The following is a 16039-nucleotide window of genomic DNA, read 5'->3' as shown; positions in this document are numbered from 1 at the left end:
GGGGGCGCGCAGGTGAGCGCGCGGCCGTGTCTGTTTCCGGCGCGCCGCGTCCCCGCTCCGCCGCGGCCGGGGAGGGAGCACGGGCGGTCCCGCTCCGCGCAGGTAACACGGGCCGGGAGCGGGCGGCGGGGCCGCGGCCGCCTTGCCCGCCGGCCCCGCCGCCGCCCGGGAAGGGAGCGAATCCACCCTCCCGCGGTCCCCCTTCCCCCAGCCTGCGGCTGTGCGCTCCGGAGCCGGCGGGCTGCAGCGCGGGAGGCGGGGCGGGGAGCCGCGGCCCCGATTGGCAGCGCTCCCGCCCCTCCCCGGGGCCGGTGCCCCCCGCCCCGGGCGGGGCTGTGCGGGCGGCCCGGGCGGGCGAGGGGCGAGTCTTGGGCCTGCCCTCGGGGCGGGCGCTGCTGGGCACGGGCGGGGGCTGGGACGTGTCCCTGGAGTGTGTCCCTAGGATGTGCCCAGCGGAGCTCTGCCGGGGTCGGGCGGCCGGAGCCGCTCCCGGTGCGCGGCTGGGGTGTGGGGCAGCGACCCGAAGACCGTGTCGCAGGAGGCGGCTCTGGAGCGGAATTCCTGCCTCCTTCGCGCCAGGTTCCCATCTGCGGCGCGTGTCTGTAGACGTGCAAGCTGCTGAGATGACAGATAACACACACGCTGTCGGCTTGCCCTTTAAAAGTGATCGTTTAGAGCAAGCCAGCCAGCTTTCTAAATTTGTTTTTGGTAATTCTTAGCTACCATAAACAACACCTGCTTTTCTTTCTCACGTCTTGAGGGATAGGAGGCACATAAAAATAAAGGGAATCCTTAGGAGGAAAGCATGGAACAGATTGAGGGAAGTGTTGTCAATTTACAATCAATGGAGGTCATAGTTACTGTAACTGTACACCTACACTCCACTTGCAGCAAAAGTATGCAGGATTTGGCAGAATGAAGTGACCTTAAATTGCTGTTCTGTGATATATTAATTTGTATAAATTATTTTGCACTCAACATTAACAGTGTAAGGGATAGAAGAGTCAACCGCAACTTTGTAAATGTAGGAAGCTTTTAATTTTTTAATTTATTTTTTTCTCATTTGTATGCTCATTTATAAATGTAATTACTCGTTATGTCTTCATCATACTATCACTGTGGTGTATGCTTTTGGCAACTCTCAAATAATAAAAAGTGCTGTTTGTAGAGCTCTAGAGATGCTTGGGGAAAGACACCATGTATGTTGTGGTATATCTTGAAGGGTATTTCAGATCTGATTGGCTATGAGTTCAAAGATAAGCTTTGTGTCTATTTTATGTTAATTGACACACATTTTCTTTCAGGTACCTTGTCAATACCTTGCAGAGGCAATGGAGGCAATGATGAAAACCCTGGTGTAGTTAAACAAAAAGAAAAAGTATTCTTAGCTGCGCAATACTCTTCTAGTATTGTTCAATGCCTACCATTTCAGAAGATGAAAAGGAAAATGGTTCCGGAAATAATGGAAACACTGAAAACAGAGCTGGGAAAGAATCCCCAGAAGCTTCTCTTCATGATCCTGTGAAGCCATACTGCATGTCAGACAGCTCCACTGCATCGTTGGTATCCAGGGGAGATGGGCATTATCCATGGGGATGTCCTGTGACTCATACAAGAGAGAAATTTTATACCATCTGCTCAGACTATGCTTTTTTAAACAGAGTAACATCTATTTGTAAAAGCCCAAGTGCTTCAGTTAGTGCCTGCCTGTCAGGCAGTGCTGCCTTAAATGTTGGAAATAACACACCTAACTTACTCAGCGTTCAAACTGGTGCTTCAGAGATAATCTACAGTGAAGATGCTGACTTGGAAAGCCTGCCTGGCAGTCTTGGAAAGCTTCCACTGGCATGGGAAATAGACAAATCGGAGTTCAATGGTGTGAACACAAATCTGAAGAACAAAGCAGGTGAGGTGGTGGAATTTTGATGTGAAAGGAAAAGGCTTCATGTTTACAGCTTGTTTGCAGAGGGGGCTGGCCGTATATCCCTTGAGGAAGTGCTATAGAAGAGCCTCTACTTCATTTCAAGGACCCTGCTCATCGGAAAAGAAGAGGGTGAGATAGGAGGAGTGAAAGTCAGATGTAGCTGCCTGGGGAAGTGGCTCTAAAACAGGCTGGCTTCTGCTTAACTGTGTATTTTTTTATTTTTTTGGGGTGGTTTCTGGTATTTTTTTCCCACTGTGTTTTTGGAGTGTTTTGTTTTTTTTTTAATTTTAGTAGGACCTAGAGCATTGTGCAGTGATTACTTTTGCCTGTTAAGTACAGGTTTGTGACTTGCAGAAATATTTCAAGATACTTCAGAGGTGTATTTTGAAGTCGAAGATGTGGTTTGTTTATGACAATGGAATCATGACAGTTGCCTAGGAAAACAGTAGGTTTCTGTAACAGAATTTTATTTATTTCAATTTGCTACATGTACACAAGTGTTAGGGATCCTTTAAAACTGGGTCCTTTGCTACCTCCTGTGTTCTTTCTCTGCCTAGTCACTGATTGCAACTACAAATCAAACAACTTGCATACCCAGTTGGTTTTCTTTGTCCTACAATCCCTCTGTTTATCTAGAGCGTGCTGTGGATTTTTTTTTCCTTAATGGCTTGGCTAGCTAGTCAAACTGCTGTTTTCTCTACATTAGTATGAAACCTGTTCAGCAAAACTTAAAAACATGTTTGGCAATTTACCATTGCCTTTTCATGTATACATGAAGTGTCCTTAAATAAAAGTAAGAAGTAAATTATAATGTCTTAGAGGATGGTCATAATTTCTAAAATATGTGGTATATTTTATCTGGATGTCATGGCTTCAAAATGGGACAAAAATATTTCTGGTGTACAATGTGGCTCAACTCTCCGTTTTTCCCTGTCTCCGTGGCTTACGAGAAGGAAGAGACCTTTGGTGTATATTATTCTGACTGAATTTGTATATAAGCTTTCATCAGAAGCTGGTTACAAGGCTGGCAGTGAAAAACAAGCATTTGATTATATTACACATGCATTTAGTGTTAGGAGATGGGAAGTCCATGTTGGTATGAGAGTCTATTTCTGGGATGGCTGATTTAGCGCATTACAATAATCAGATTGACTTATCTCTCTAAACAGTTGGGGAGGACATCATTAATTCTGTTCATGATCTAAACACCATGTTGTTTACAGGGCTAATGGCAGCTTTACAAACCTGTTGACAATCTTGATTATATATTTGAGCTTTTTCCTTTCACTTAGTCCCGGTTGGCACTTACTAACACAACCAATGTTTCTATTTGAGTTGTATGCTATTAGTAGAAGTATTTAAGAAGAAAGCTATGGAAGGTGTACTAGACATTTATTTGTTTCTGAAATCTGTTTTGTAGGCAACATGAAGAAACAAGGGATGAAGAAAAAGTCTGTGGACAAAAAAAGCAAACAATACAGAGAGTGTCCTCAGCGTTCAGCTCTTGAAGATGTGAAGGAGAGAAAAGTGTTGGACCTTCGGAGATGGTAGTATTTTTGAATTGTGTTTAGAATTATTCCCATACAGTTTGTCACTAAACACTGTTGCTAGTTACCTGATTTAAAACTTCTTAATAATGTCTTCATAAATTTTTTCAGTAGAAATGGGGATATGCTACGCGTACATACAGTGTCTATGCAACCTATTATCATATGAATATAGTTCACTAAATTCACTTAGTTTAATGAATCTGTATGTCTGTGACATCAGAAAATTAGGCTTAGCTTAGGGAATCTGCAATCTGGAATGACATTAATTAGTAAATTGGTAGAGATGCAGTTTACTGCAAGTTGACATGTTAGAAGAGACTGTACACTATTAGTGCATTACCGTTTTTTCCTGTGGGATCATTTGTACAGAACTCCCGTGGAGCTGTTGGAAATTTGGTTGACTTATATAAAATAGCGTACTAGCATCTGAGAAAGAAATTGGTTAACATATTTACTCAATTTATTTTTCAAAGAATGCAGTTACTTCGCTTTTTTGTTTGTATTTTTTAATACAGGTGACATAGAAACATCTACTATAACATGATGCTTCAGTGACGTGGCACACAGAAAAGTAGTTCAGGTTGGTCCTATAACTAAATCAAGAATGCTTATTAATGTGTTTGGGTTTTTTTTTGTTTAAGGTATTGTGTTAGCCGACCTCAATACAAGACTTCTTGTGGCATTTCATCCTTAGTGTCTTGCTGGAATTTCTTATATAGTACGCTGGGAGCTGGAAGGTAAGTCAGACATAGACTGCTTTGCCTCTTGAGTGTCTAAAATATGTTACTAATTACTTTATTTACTTCTTTTCTTTTTTTTCATTTTCAGTTTACCACCCATCACTCAAGAAGAAGCTTTGCATATACTGGGCTTTCAGCCCCCATTTGAGGAGATTAGGTTTGGTCCCTTCACTGGAAATACAACTCTAATGAGGTATGTTTGGTTCTTTTGATGTAGCTAAATTGTTAATTTATGCAAAAATAACATAAAGCTGAGAGATAGAACCTTTAAAAATACACCAGTTCATTTATTTAAAAAAAAGTGGCTAACACGAGTTAGTCCTCTTAAGCTTTAGAATAATGAAGCATACCTGGGTACTCTGACAGTGCCCAAAGACACTTTTCAAAGAGTGGTTTGCACTGGCCATTTTATATAGTGCGGTGTTGCTACACAGGTCACATGAATGTGAAATTCTATTTGATTTTTCTTTCAGTTTGTTTAGTGGTTGTATAATACTCTAGTGTGTCCAGTCTCCTGGTTAGGAAATTTTTTCTTTATACTCATTTTCCTGTTTTTGAAAAGGCATGTTAAATGCTTGCTAATATCACTGAAACAGCCTGAAAAGGCAATTGATACACTAGTACCTTTATGTAAAATATAATTTAAGAATTGAAAATGAGATAGTGCTGCACCTTTGCTGCAATGGAGCTATTCAGGAGGAGGAAGAGGAAAAAAAAACAAAACAGAAACATGGGGCTGAAGTCACAGAAAACTTCAGCTTTGAAATTTTTTATCACTTCTGCTCTGCTGTTTCCTGTTATTTATAAGTTAGACCTAAAATCTTTATATTTTTGTTTGTTTGTTTTATATTAAAGGAATTTTAGGATTAAACAGAGCCAAGAAGCATATTATACTTGAGTGTTGAATATCTGACAGGGCATTGGTGTGAAATTAAAAAAGAAATTACAGTGTTCTTGCTTGCTTCATGAGTTGCATTTGATTTAGTTAATTTTTTTTTGGCACTATACAGTGTTGAAGGCAATGTATAGTGTTTGACTCAGCAGGTTGGTGCTGGATTTGAAAATATGTCAGCAGTCTGTTCTCCAGCCAGCATACTGGCTAGATCATTGAAACGTGTCATGAAAATTTCCTCATCTGCCTTAGGAGACTCAGATACAGATACAGGATTTGTATCTCTTCAGGAATATGTCAGGTTATAGTGACCCTTGCAGACCAAGCTGATAAAATGCTCTGTCTCTTTAAGTCAACAGTCTATACAGACATAAGTTAAACTCATAATTCCTTGATTTCCCTTGTGAGTATCCTGTGTACTTCAGGGAAGTTACTCTTTTTTTTTTTTTTTTTTTTTATTTTCTGCCTGGTCAAATAATTTTAAAGTACTTGGCAGAATGGGAAACAGGAGGACTGGGAGCCAACCCCATCACCCAACATAGCTGTATGAATGAGGTGTTATCTTCAGACATGTGAATTTGAATCTTCTAATATGGAAAAATTGCAGGCCTGTCCTCACCTACTGCTTCTAGGAGGAGTTGCAGTATAGGACTCCTGTAGCACTCAGGCTTTGTGAAGCTTATGTGACAGAAACCGAAAATGATGTGCAGTCTCTCTCTTGAAGGGTTCCTTCTGGTATCTTAGATTTCATTTGTGTAGCTTACAAATCATGGTTGAAGTTTGGCACTTCAGAATTTGGTGTCTTTCTAAAGGCTGAGCAACTGAAAATTAAAGGTGTCTGGACTGAATACAATAGAACCAACATTTCACATCCAGATCTTTGGTTATTATAGATCTATGTCAGGTCTGGAAAAGCACAGTGAAGGAAAAGGCTTTGCATATTTATTTCTCTCTCTAGGATATGTTAAGTTTTGTTTGTATTGGGTACTATCTACTATCTATATACTGGTGTGGTAGGTATTTAGTAGCACACAAAAACCTTTTTTCCTAAACTGTCAAGACATGAAGAGCGGGAGAAAATAAAATTGCATTTAATCACTCTTGAGTTACTACAATCTTTAAGCTTATTGTTTCAGATGGTTTAGGCAAATAAATGATCACTTCCATATCAAGGGATGCTCATATGTTCTGTATAAACCTCATGGGAAGAACAAGACAGCTGGAGAAACTGGTACGTAGCTAATCCTAAAGCATTCATCTTACAGTATATAAACTGAAAAATCCTGCAGTGTGTAGCATGTGACAGGACAAAGTCTGTAAGTAGTACTTCCAGTTTGAGATAAGATATCAAGAAGCTCCAAGTAGCCTAATTTTTCTGTTTTTACTTTTTCTCCTATTTTGCTAAAATGTTCATTTTTAGTTTTATTATGATAATATATATTCTGTGCTATACATTCTGCACTATATATTCTGCTATCACAGAACTGAAATTTTAAAGTACCCAGGAGAACACTGCATTTCCGGTTCTGTGTTTGGGAAGATTTATTTGTTGTCATACACTGGGAGAACAACACATTTTTGTTTCAGCTTTTTAGAAATCTGTATTGTATAAAAATTCAGAATGTCCGGGACAAAAGTATTAGTTCTTAATAAATGTTTTATACTTTTGAAAAGCCCAGTTTTTAAGTTAATGAAGTCATGACTTTAGCTTACATCTGTCTCTAAAAGTTAGGTGATTATTCTCAATTAGCTTATGAAGCTGCATTTTTATGTCTACTTTTAAGTGTGCTACCTAAAAAAAAAAAAGATTACTTTCGTACCCAGTTTACTAGCCTTTGGTATAGTCTGGGTAATTATCTTCTAACTAAAACATTATTTAAAAGCATAAAACCACACTGAAAAGTTTTGGGGGAGATTATTAAAGTGGAAATAACTTTTTTTTTTCTTGGTATCCCATTTGAAAATTTTATCATGTTTCAATGCCTCTTCTAGTCTTTTCCTGAAACTGAGTGTTGTGGTCACATTACAAAGCAGGGTATGCCCAAATGTGTTTCTAAGACTAGGAATCTCCAAGAAGCTCAGGATACCAAAACATTTGAAAGCTTTCAGTGGTTTCAGTAGTATCATTGATGTGTGGCACCAGTGACTTGGGGCGGCAGGACTGCATTGTGTTACAGTGTGTATTTCCAAGGTTAAAAGATACTTTTGGTTCTTTTTTTTTTCTTTTTTCCCCAGAACAATAAATTTTAATACCATTTTTATCCAAATGCTAAGCATCTAAGCATAATTTACATTACACTTTCTTATTACACACTGTGTGGCAGATAGTACTTAATTTCCTCAAAAATAACAAAAAGTTTGAGATCAAAACTGTATTTTGTGCATGCCTGTCAGGTCATGTCCTCTCATTTAAAAAAGCAGCATAAGTACCCTCTGTTATCAAATAGGTCTTTTTTTTTGCTGAATATGTTGCACAGGATGTTACACACCCTGTCCTGTAACATGATCTTTCTTTGTAGCTGCAGGAGCCCTTGCAAAGCTCACACGTGGACTGAAAGATGAATCAATGGCCTACATCTACCATTGCCAAAACCATTATTTTTGCCCAATTGGATTTGAAGCAACCCCAGTAAAAGCTAGTAAAGCCTATAGGTAAGATACTGTGTTTATGCTTATTGTAGGTGAAGAAGCATAGAGCAAAATTTACTGCAAGTTGATACCATTTTTCTTCCCTAAGTAACATTTCATTGTGTGTCAAAAAGACATTTATGTCTGAGCTAGCAAAACACTACAGTGCAGTTTGAAAGGATTGACTTAAAATTAAGCATAACTAAGCAGACTAGGCTGAGAGAATTTAAAACAGAAAACTATGAGTGGTACCCACAAATTGTTTAAAGACGTTTTAGCCAGATATAGAAAGGGTAGTTATTTACTTGAAGGACAAGTGAAGGTAACTAGTCTGAAAAATAAAAACATATGGGCTGAAAAAAAGCCAGGTGCTTTGTTTTAAGGCAAAACAATACAAAGCCAGCTAATTATGGAGGCAGTCTGTTCCCAGAGACTTTGGAGGGGAAAACAAAAGTGTGTGTATGTTGCAATTTTTCTTTATAAACTAGAATCAAAAAGCCTACAGTGATATCAATCCATCCTGGAGTTGATGTGATAAAATTTACACTTAGAAACCAGTGTTTGTATATAGCGAGAACAGGGAATGTGTAGGTATTGTAGGATGGTGGTTGCATACATTTTTTGCAGGGTTGGCTAATAATGAGGATAAACTGCAACTACTGGAGTGTAAGGCATAGACATGTAAAGATATCTGAATAATTTGTTACCAGGAATTGGCAGGGGGTGGGGGGAGGGAAGCTAGAGGAGATCTTTGGACTATCACAGTATGTTTGGCTTTTTTAAGCAGTGCTTGGAATGCTGGAGCACTTCTAAAATACCAGGAGAAGCTTAATATGCCTGTTGTTTTAGAATAAAAATACAGTTACAGGTACCTGAATAATTTCAGATTTCTCAGGGCAATGTTGCTCAGAATAATATAATGCAATAGTTGATAGAGATTTCAATTAAATTTAGGTTTTAAAAGAGGATAATAGCATTGATACTCATACTGAGTTTAGGGGAAGTCTTGTATTAAACCCACAGATTTTAAGTTTGAAAATATTAATTGCTGACACTATTTATAATTTGTAAGACATTTAACTTGCTCTACATATAGTAGAGTACTCCATGTACTCTCCTGTGGAGAGTAGTTTGTTTTGCCTCATTCACAGAATCATATTAAACTGTTTTTCCTCTCTCAGAGTAGTTACAAACACAGTATGTACTGGAGGTTTCTGTAGGACTTTCTTGAGGTTCAACCATTGGTCAGTTTTTATTAGAATTATCATAGAGCATAAGAAGACAATTCCTGACACAATTAGCAGATACCAATAGTGGGGAATATTAACCAATTAAAAGAATAGATCACTAGTATAAGGTGAGTCTCAGTCTTGCGGTTTGCTTGCTAAGCAATCTGACTTTAGCTGTTAAGAGGTGGGGTCATGTCAAGGAATGGAGAATGATGGCTCTGCTTTTAGAGTTCAAAATGGTAATTTTTTTTGAGGTGATAAAGCATGATCTTATGAATCTAATTTGTTCCCAGTGAGTCTCACCATAAGGTTAATGAAAGCTTTTAGTATATGAACAAAAGACTACAGTTTTTTATCAAGACTGCATTCACTGACGTGCCGTGTTTTTGAGAAGTGTGTAGAAAATATGCCCCAAGTAGAAATCCAATACATCAGTCTGCTTAAATTTACCAAAACATTAGTGGCTTACTTACTCAATCAGTTACTAAGAATCTGCACTAGAAAAACAAAGTAAAAAAAAAAAAAAAGGTTTACTAGATGAAAAATGCAGTTTACCAAGTAATATGATTCAGTTTGTGGAAGCATAATATGCCTTATAACTAATCTGAATTTACATTATTTAGTAAAAAGTGAGAACAACAGTTTCGGTCCTTTACCCATGGCTGAAAGAGATTCTTATTCACTAGTGATGTTATTTTTAAGTCAGTATTACATTTTTTTCCTAACAGCAGTTATCTTCTAACAATGTAACTGGAAATAATAAGTTCAAGGAGCTTTCATAGCCTTACTTTACGCTGGAGGTCAGACCAGAAGAGCATCCTGTTTTCTTTGTCTTTTCTGATCTTACTGAGAAAAAAAAAAAGTGTTTCAGTTCCAGAAGCACTATATAGATTCTGGAGCAGTTCTTGTTTATCTGTTTTAAGCTTTTCTTTAAAAATGAGGCTAAGAAACATTTTCAGTTCCAAAAGCAGTGGGTAGAGAGGTTGCTAGGCTGAGCTAAGTAGATAGGCTGCTAGGCTGAGCTTAGAGACAGTTCTTAGGTCACCCACAGACTTCCTGTATGATCTTAGGTTGCTGGATTTGGACTCGGGAGACCTGGGTTCAGTTCCCAGTTCAACCACAGACTTCCAGTGTGACTTTAGGTAAGTCTGTTAATCTATCCTGTGTCTTGATTTCCCGTCTGTGCAATGATGGCATACATTAGTTTTTTACAGGGAATTTTTTATAAGTAAACAGATTATTGTAAGCACTAAGGCCATATGCTGTCTAATACCCTAGGCAGAAAAATCTCAGGTTTTGTCACAATTGAAACTGAAGTAGTTTTTCATGAGGTAATTATCTACAGAAAGTCACAGAACTGTCCTGTGTTTCTCATCAGTCTGTCCTGATGCCTGTCACAAATTTTCCCTGATAAGGTTACTGCAGGCTTTGAGTTTCTTGGAAGTTGATCACAATCTTGAAATTGATCTGTTGAAGGGTTTGGATTTTTAATATGTGGTATTGGATGTTTAGGAGGAAGCATTTGAAGTTACCAGTTGTGTTCTAGAGGTTACCCTACAGCTGTTAGTAACAACTGTCAGTGGTGGAAAGGACTCTTTCATGACTGTTAGACAATCACAAATACGGAGGAGGATGTTTGTTTCACATTCATGGGGCTTTCCACAGCTCTTATTTCTATTTTACCTATATATTTATATTTAGATCATATACCAGACTGCCTTTCATCCAAGTAACACTATTTTTAATGAATATGTGTCTTCTTCCCAAATAATATGCAGTAGCATTCACAAGGCTTGCTTCCAGGCCTTGTGAAACGAAAGGTTCCCTGTATGGAATTGCAAACTATATGTAGCACAGGAGCTGAGGAGACAATTTTGAACATTAGAAAATCCTAAAAAGAACAGCTGAATGTGAATATCTCTTTTTCTTTTTAGTATACACAATAAATCTTACTAGGATTGTATCTTCTATTGAACAGAGGTCGTGTCTTGCAGCAAGAAGTAGAATATTGGATCTTAATTGGAGAGCCGAGCAGAAAGCATCCAACAATACACTGTAAAAGGTATGTTACTTGGTAAGAATACAAAAAAAATGTTGTCTTTCAAAACACTTTGTACTTCTCTACTCAGGGTCAACAAATTACTTTTTAGTTCTTTTGAATGAATATATATATAGATACATCTATCAAACAGAAACAGGTGGTGCTTTAGTGAGAAACTTTGTGTTTTGACGTTAGGGTTGGCTCTGCAGTTTTATATCACCTGTCAGGACACCTGTGGGCTGCTGCAAGCCAAAGCCCATTTCTCTTGTTTGAGTGTAACATCTCATGTTAGTCAGGAAGAAAAGACACCTCATCTGTCTGCGATGGTGCCAGTTACAGGCTGTACGGCCCTTGGAGGAGTTTACCCTGCAGCTGAGGACATCCACAGGCTATGTCTGGGCTGTGCACAGGATATTCTGCTGCTACCAAGGTCTCCTACCTCAGGTGCAGTTACAGCCTGTACTCTGTTGTGTTATTAGCTTATCTGTGCATTAAAACAGTACATTTATGATGAGGTTTGGCTCCTACAAAGTTGGTGTCTAAACTAGACGTACAGACTAGGAGAGCCAAAGGGTGCTCTGTAGAAATTTCATCGATTAGTTATATTTGTCAAGATAAATTGACAGTACAGTTTATCAGCTTAACTTATGCTTAGTATTATTTCTGAAATCGGGGAACAGTGCAAAATAGTAGTATTTCTCAAGAAACTAGTTCCATGGCCAAAATACAAGTTTTAGCAAATAGCATCTCTGTTACCCCCAAATTAATTATGGAGTGATTTTTCTTGATACATTAGGAGAAGAACAGTGAAAACAAATTATAATGGTAATACTTCTTTTATTTTTGTTTTTTCAGTGATGTGACTATGTTAATAATTGCAAATAATTGGGCATTTTGGACTAATGAGATTAAGTGCAAGAAAATTAAAATCACATTATGCATGTGGTTATTGTGCTGAGAAATGTCGTGTTATAGATCTTCATGACAGAACTTTGTCCTGGATATCCAGGATAAAAACCTTTGTAATATTAATTTTGATTGTGGAGACATTGTCTTTTGCTACACTCCCAATGAGAGCTAGCAGAAAGTTCTGTGCTTAAGGTAGGAAGGCAAAGGTTGGGGTATAAATGCATTTGCTGAACTTGGAGGATGGTGTTAAACAGGTAATTAGACATTGGTAGAAATGAAAAGGTGATGTGTAGGTTTAAAGAGGTCTGGAATATGTAGATATTTGTTTCAGTTGTGCTAGAAGGAATTATGAATCTTTGAAGAGCTGAGTGAGTGAAGAATGATTCAACGGATAGTTTAGATTTAAATAAAACGGAGGAGTAAGTTACAACAAGAGCTGTCTGGTAAAAGCAGATGTAATGTGTGGAAAAAACCAAAGGTTTAAACAAAATAATACAAAAGAGTAAGAGGGGTTTAAGTAAAGGAAAAGCTAGTGTTTCTACTTGCCTAAACCACACTTTGCTTCTTCCTGTCACAAACTGATGAATTGGTAAGCGTAAGGAATGTAACTAATGACTCATGGTGCTCTCAATCATTTTGGAAGGCGTTTTCCAAGAGGACGAATAATCACTGTGAATGCTTTGATTAAACGTGACGCTTTTATATCTATGTTGATGTCTCTGATATTGATGCTTTTATATCTTTACACATTCATTTATCTTTAAATCACTGCTAAGACCATTTAAAGCTACACATCTGTATTTGTGTGCACATACACCTGAGTCTTAATCCTGCTGAGATTTCTTAAATGTCAGTTGAGTATAATAATTTTATTCTGTAGGTGGGCGGATATTGTCACTGACTTAAACACTCAAAATCCAGAATATCTAGATATTCGACACCTAGAGAGAGGATTGCAGCATCGAAAAACAAAGAAGGTAAGGTAAACTTACTGAGATGGGAGGAAATTCATGGTAGATTTTTGCAAACTTACTCCTACTTCAGCAGTGTAAGATAACTTCACTAAAGAAGTTTGTTGTGAAGTGTTGCTGAAGAAAAAAACTAAAATGTGGCTACTTGCATACCAGCATCTTTTATATTTATTTGTAGGACAAGAACAGCAGTAGTTTGGCATATGCCAGGATGAACCAGGATATGTGTGTATACAATGTATTTGGTCACAATATTTAACCGTGCTGGTTTAAAATGTAGCTGCAGCAAGTATAGTAATACTCTGCAGCCAAATTACAAACCCTTTGGGGGATGACCCTTCTAGCTTCCTCTAAGTAGGAAAAAAGGCAAAATCGAGTAGGATCAGGCATAAAAGAATGCATGTCTGTCTCTTGTGCAGACTTAGTGTCAATGCATGTGGCTTTCTTTCCTATAGATAGGGCTGTATCTCGTGAGTGGAAGATGTATTTGTGATTTGCCAATTGCAAGTCTATGAGAAATAATAGACTGAAGAGATAATTTCAAATGTGAAGACCCTATGGAAGACTGTGTCAGCAAGATCAGAATGGACCAGAACACATAATTTCTGAGAAGGTAGCTAGAAAGTAAAAAAGACTAGCAGAAGATAAGCAACACTGGCCCATGAAAGATAAAATGGATAACTTAAAAAGATGAGAAAGAAGGCAGTAATTGAATCTGAATACAGTTAAAAACTGATTGATGCGAGTTGTTTGTTCGTGTATATGGTTTTTTGTTGGAGGTTTTTTTGTTGGTTTTTGGTTTTGTTTGTTTGTTGTTGGGTTTTTTTCTGGTTTGTACTTGTTGCCTTTTTTTGTGTATTTTCTTTTTGAAATGATTGTGTTACTTGCGAAGATGTTGATGTCAAATATCAATGTGTTTTAGAAATGCACCCATGTGCATTTAACAAAGAGCCTTTTTACTTTGATTAGGTTGGAGGAAATCTTCATTGCATCATTGCCTTTCAGAGACTTAACTGGCAAAGGTTTGGTCCTTGGAATTTTCCATTTGGAAATGTTAGACAGAATAAACAATCCCAAACACAAGGACAAGGAATTTCCAAATCTGAGAGTGAAGACAATATCTCTAAGAAACAACATGGACGACTGGGTCGATCTTTCAGTGCTAGTTTTCATCAAGAATCTACGTGGAAGAAATCTAATCTTCGGGAGAGGAGGAACAGTGGGTATCAGAGTTATAATGATTATGATGAAAATGATTAAAATTAACTTTAGATGATAGAGTTGATATATCAAAGTTAGTTTTAATCAAAACATATTAGGGATCTATTAGTCCTAGAATACATATGAATAGAAATTATGGTATAAGATACAGCCTCATAATTATTAAATAAATCTGAGGATATGGTTGCAGTGGACAAGATCTGATGTGTAAAGTGACAGATAAGCACAGATTATTGTACTTTTGCAATCAAAGGTAAATATGACTGCAAAATCAATAATTTCTTTTGAAGTAATTGTACTATGTTCTGATTTGTGAAAACAAAAGAGCAGATTGAAATTAGTCAATGTAATAAACAGACTTCATTGAAAATACTTAGTGTTCAAAAGCATGAAAAACTGTGGTATGACTATAAAAAAAGGTTATTCTGCAAATGGTGTAAGGATAAAAGTAATCATTGCCTTCCTTTTTAACACTTAATTTTATTAAGGCTGCCCAATATCCAGTGCAAAGGAAAAAAAAAATCACATGGGTTAGAAAACCTTTTGGATTTACGAAGGGAATGTACATTCTCCATTTAGTTCTCATTAGACTTCTGTCAGTCAGATAATCATATCTTGAGAAGCAGGTCTCACTTTCTTTTCTCTTATCTGGTTGCCTGTTTTAGACTGTGGGGAATTGCCTTTTTGAGGATGGGAACTTCTCTGTTGCTTTTGCTCTGTGGGTATAATGGCTGAATTCTTATCCTGGAGCCTCTTCAGAACACGGACTCACTTAACACAAGCTTGTGAAATTCAGTATTAAAAAGCTGTATTTACCATTAGCCAAATGAGCTAGCTGAACACTATGTTCTGTTGGCAGTTCTTTTTCTTGTTCAGTCTTAAAATCTCTGTCCTTTTTCTGCTGCTCTTTTTATTTTGTATGAAGGGGGTGCAAGTGCCGAAAACTGCTGACAACCCCGATGATATACCTCTCAGCCAGCAAACAATTCAAGCTTTTTCAGGTGTCCATGTGCAGTCTATTTTTTTCTTTTCTTGTTTTCCCTGATTTGAAATTTATCTAGTTGTTTGCCCAAACTCATCTCAACAGTTGCAATGTTCTGTGTACAAATGTTCATACCTGCTCAAGGATTAATTTTTTGACATAAAAAGATTTGTCATGGAATGCAGGGGTTTTGTAGGTTGCTGCTTTTGTTAACCAAAAATGGGAGACTTTTAGACTTTTGTTCACTCAATAAAATTTGTTTTCTATCTTGTTTGCTTTTCCTTTGTCATGGGAACGGTGACGCTACATTTAGAAAAGGTCTTCAGAAGAGTAGGTAAGCAATGGATCAGAGTTGCAAATACTGCTTAGCAAAGTTATCCTGGAGGTAGGATCTCTTTGCTCATAAAAAGTGGCTGCTCTGTGCAGCCAGTGTGATTTAACTTTTGATATTTAATTTCCCAAAGCCTGCAGCCTCACGACTGAACAGAACCCATAGGTTTTGAAAATTTATTTTCCAGATGAGCTGTTTTTGCAAGCTGAGTTTGGGCTGAGGGCTCAGGTTTCTCTAGAATATTTGCACTGTGTTCTTTAAGGGATTTAAGACATATATGCAGTGTTATATGTATGTCTCATAAGTTTTGCTTAATAATGATAGTTACACTGAGGAACAGGGACTCTCCTCTGATGGTAGCTGGCTGCTATGCTTAACTGGTTTTAGAGTTATTTTGCTCTGGACATGGAGACTGTCACATTTCATCCAGAGTACTCCGTATATGGGATTCGTCCAGCATTGGCAGGAGGAAAGTCCAAGTCCTCGGGGTTATGCTTCAGGAAGCTTTCCCTAGGGATTCACCGAGGGGTGGGTGTGTCCAGTGAGGGGCGCTGTGGCTGCGGTGGGAGCGGACTGGGGAAGAGCACACGCTGCAAGGAAAATCTCGTTCGGGAAGAAAAA

At 38.1% G+C, this 16039-nt stretch overlaps 1 protein-coding gene across 4 annotated transcripts; it reads left to right on the top strand.

The window, feature by feature from the left end:
• The first annotated feature begins 27 nt into the window (after nt 1-27).
• On the top strand, nt 28-15358 carry BIVM (basic, immunoglobulin-like variable motif containing). Of its 4 annotated transcripts, XR_003527817.1 has the most exons (12): nt 28-102; nt 1305-1906; nt 3345-3471; nt 4116-4211; nt 4303-4407; nt 6243-6337; nt 7626-7758; nt 10034-10105; nt 10942-11025; nt 12794-12890; nt 13340-13497; nt 13854-13971. XR_003527817.1 is itself a non-coding variant. In XM_027644309.1 (11 exons), exons 2-11 carry the CDS (start codon nt 1417-1419, stop codon nt 14142-14144), a joined length of 1590 nt encoding a protein of 529 aa, XP_027500110.1. In that variant the 5' UTR covers nt 28-102; nt 1305-1416; the 3' UTR covers nt 14145-15358. The 4 variants fall into 4 exon arrangements, 3 of the variants coding, with proteins under 3 accessions (XP_027500110.1, XP_027500128.1, XP_027500119.1); XM_027644309.1 differs by lacking the exon at nt 13340-13497 and having other exon boundaries at nt 13854-15358; XM_027644327.1 differs by lacking the exon at nt 13854-13971 and having other exon boundaries at nt 13340-13847.
• The last annotated feature ends 681 nt before the right edge of the window (nt 15359-16039 follow it).

Source organism: Corapipo altera, unplaced genomic scaffold (genome assembly GCF_003945725.1).
Source record: "Corapipo altera isolate COAL_440 unplaced genomic scaffold, ASM394572v1 0, whole genome shotgun sequence".
Taxonomy (NCBI): Eukaryota; Metazoa; Chordata; class Aves; order Passeriformes; family Pipridae; genus Corapipo; species Corapipo altera.
Note: the sequence above shows the minus strand (reverse complement) of the source record. Positions and strands in the feature narration are given on the sequence as shown.

What these genes read in the sequence shown, in the direction of transcription:
- BIVM (XM_027644309.1), top strand. Translation starts at nt 1,417, where the DNA reads ATGCCTACCATTTCAGAAGATGAAAAGGAAAATGGTTCCGGAAATAAT. An exon ending in AGTACGCTGGGAGCTGGAAG is followed by an intron (nt 4,212 to 4,302) that starts GTAAGTCAGACA and finishes TTTCATTTTCAG; the next exon opens with TTTACCACCCATCACTCAAG. An exon ending in GACTTCCAGTGTGACTTTAG is followed by an intron (nt 10,106 to 10,941) that starts GTAAGTCTGTTA and finishes TCTATTGAACAG; the next exon opens with AGGTCGTGTCTTGCAGCAAG.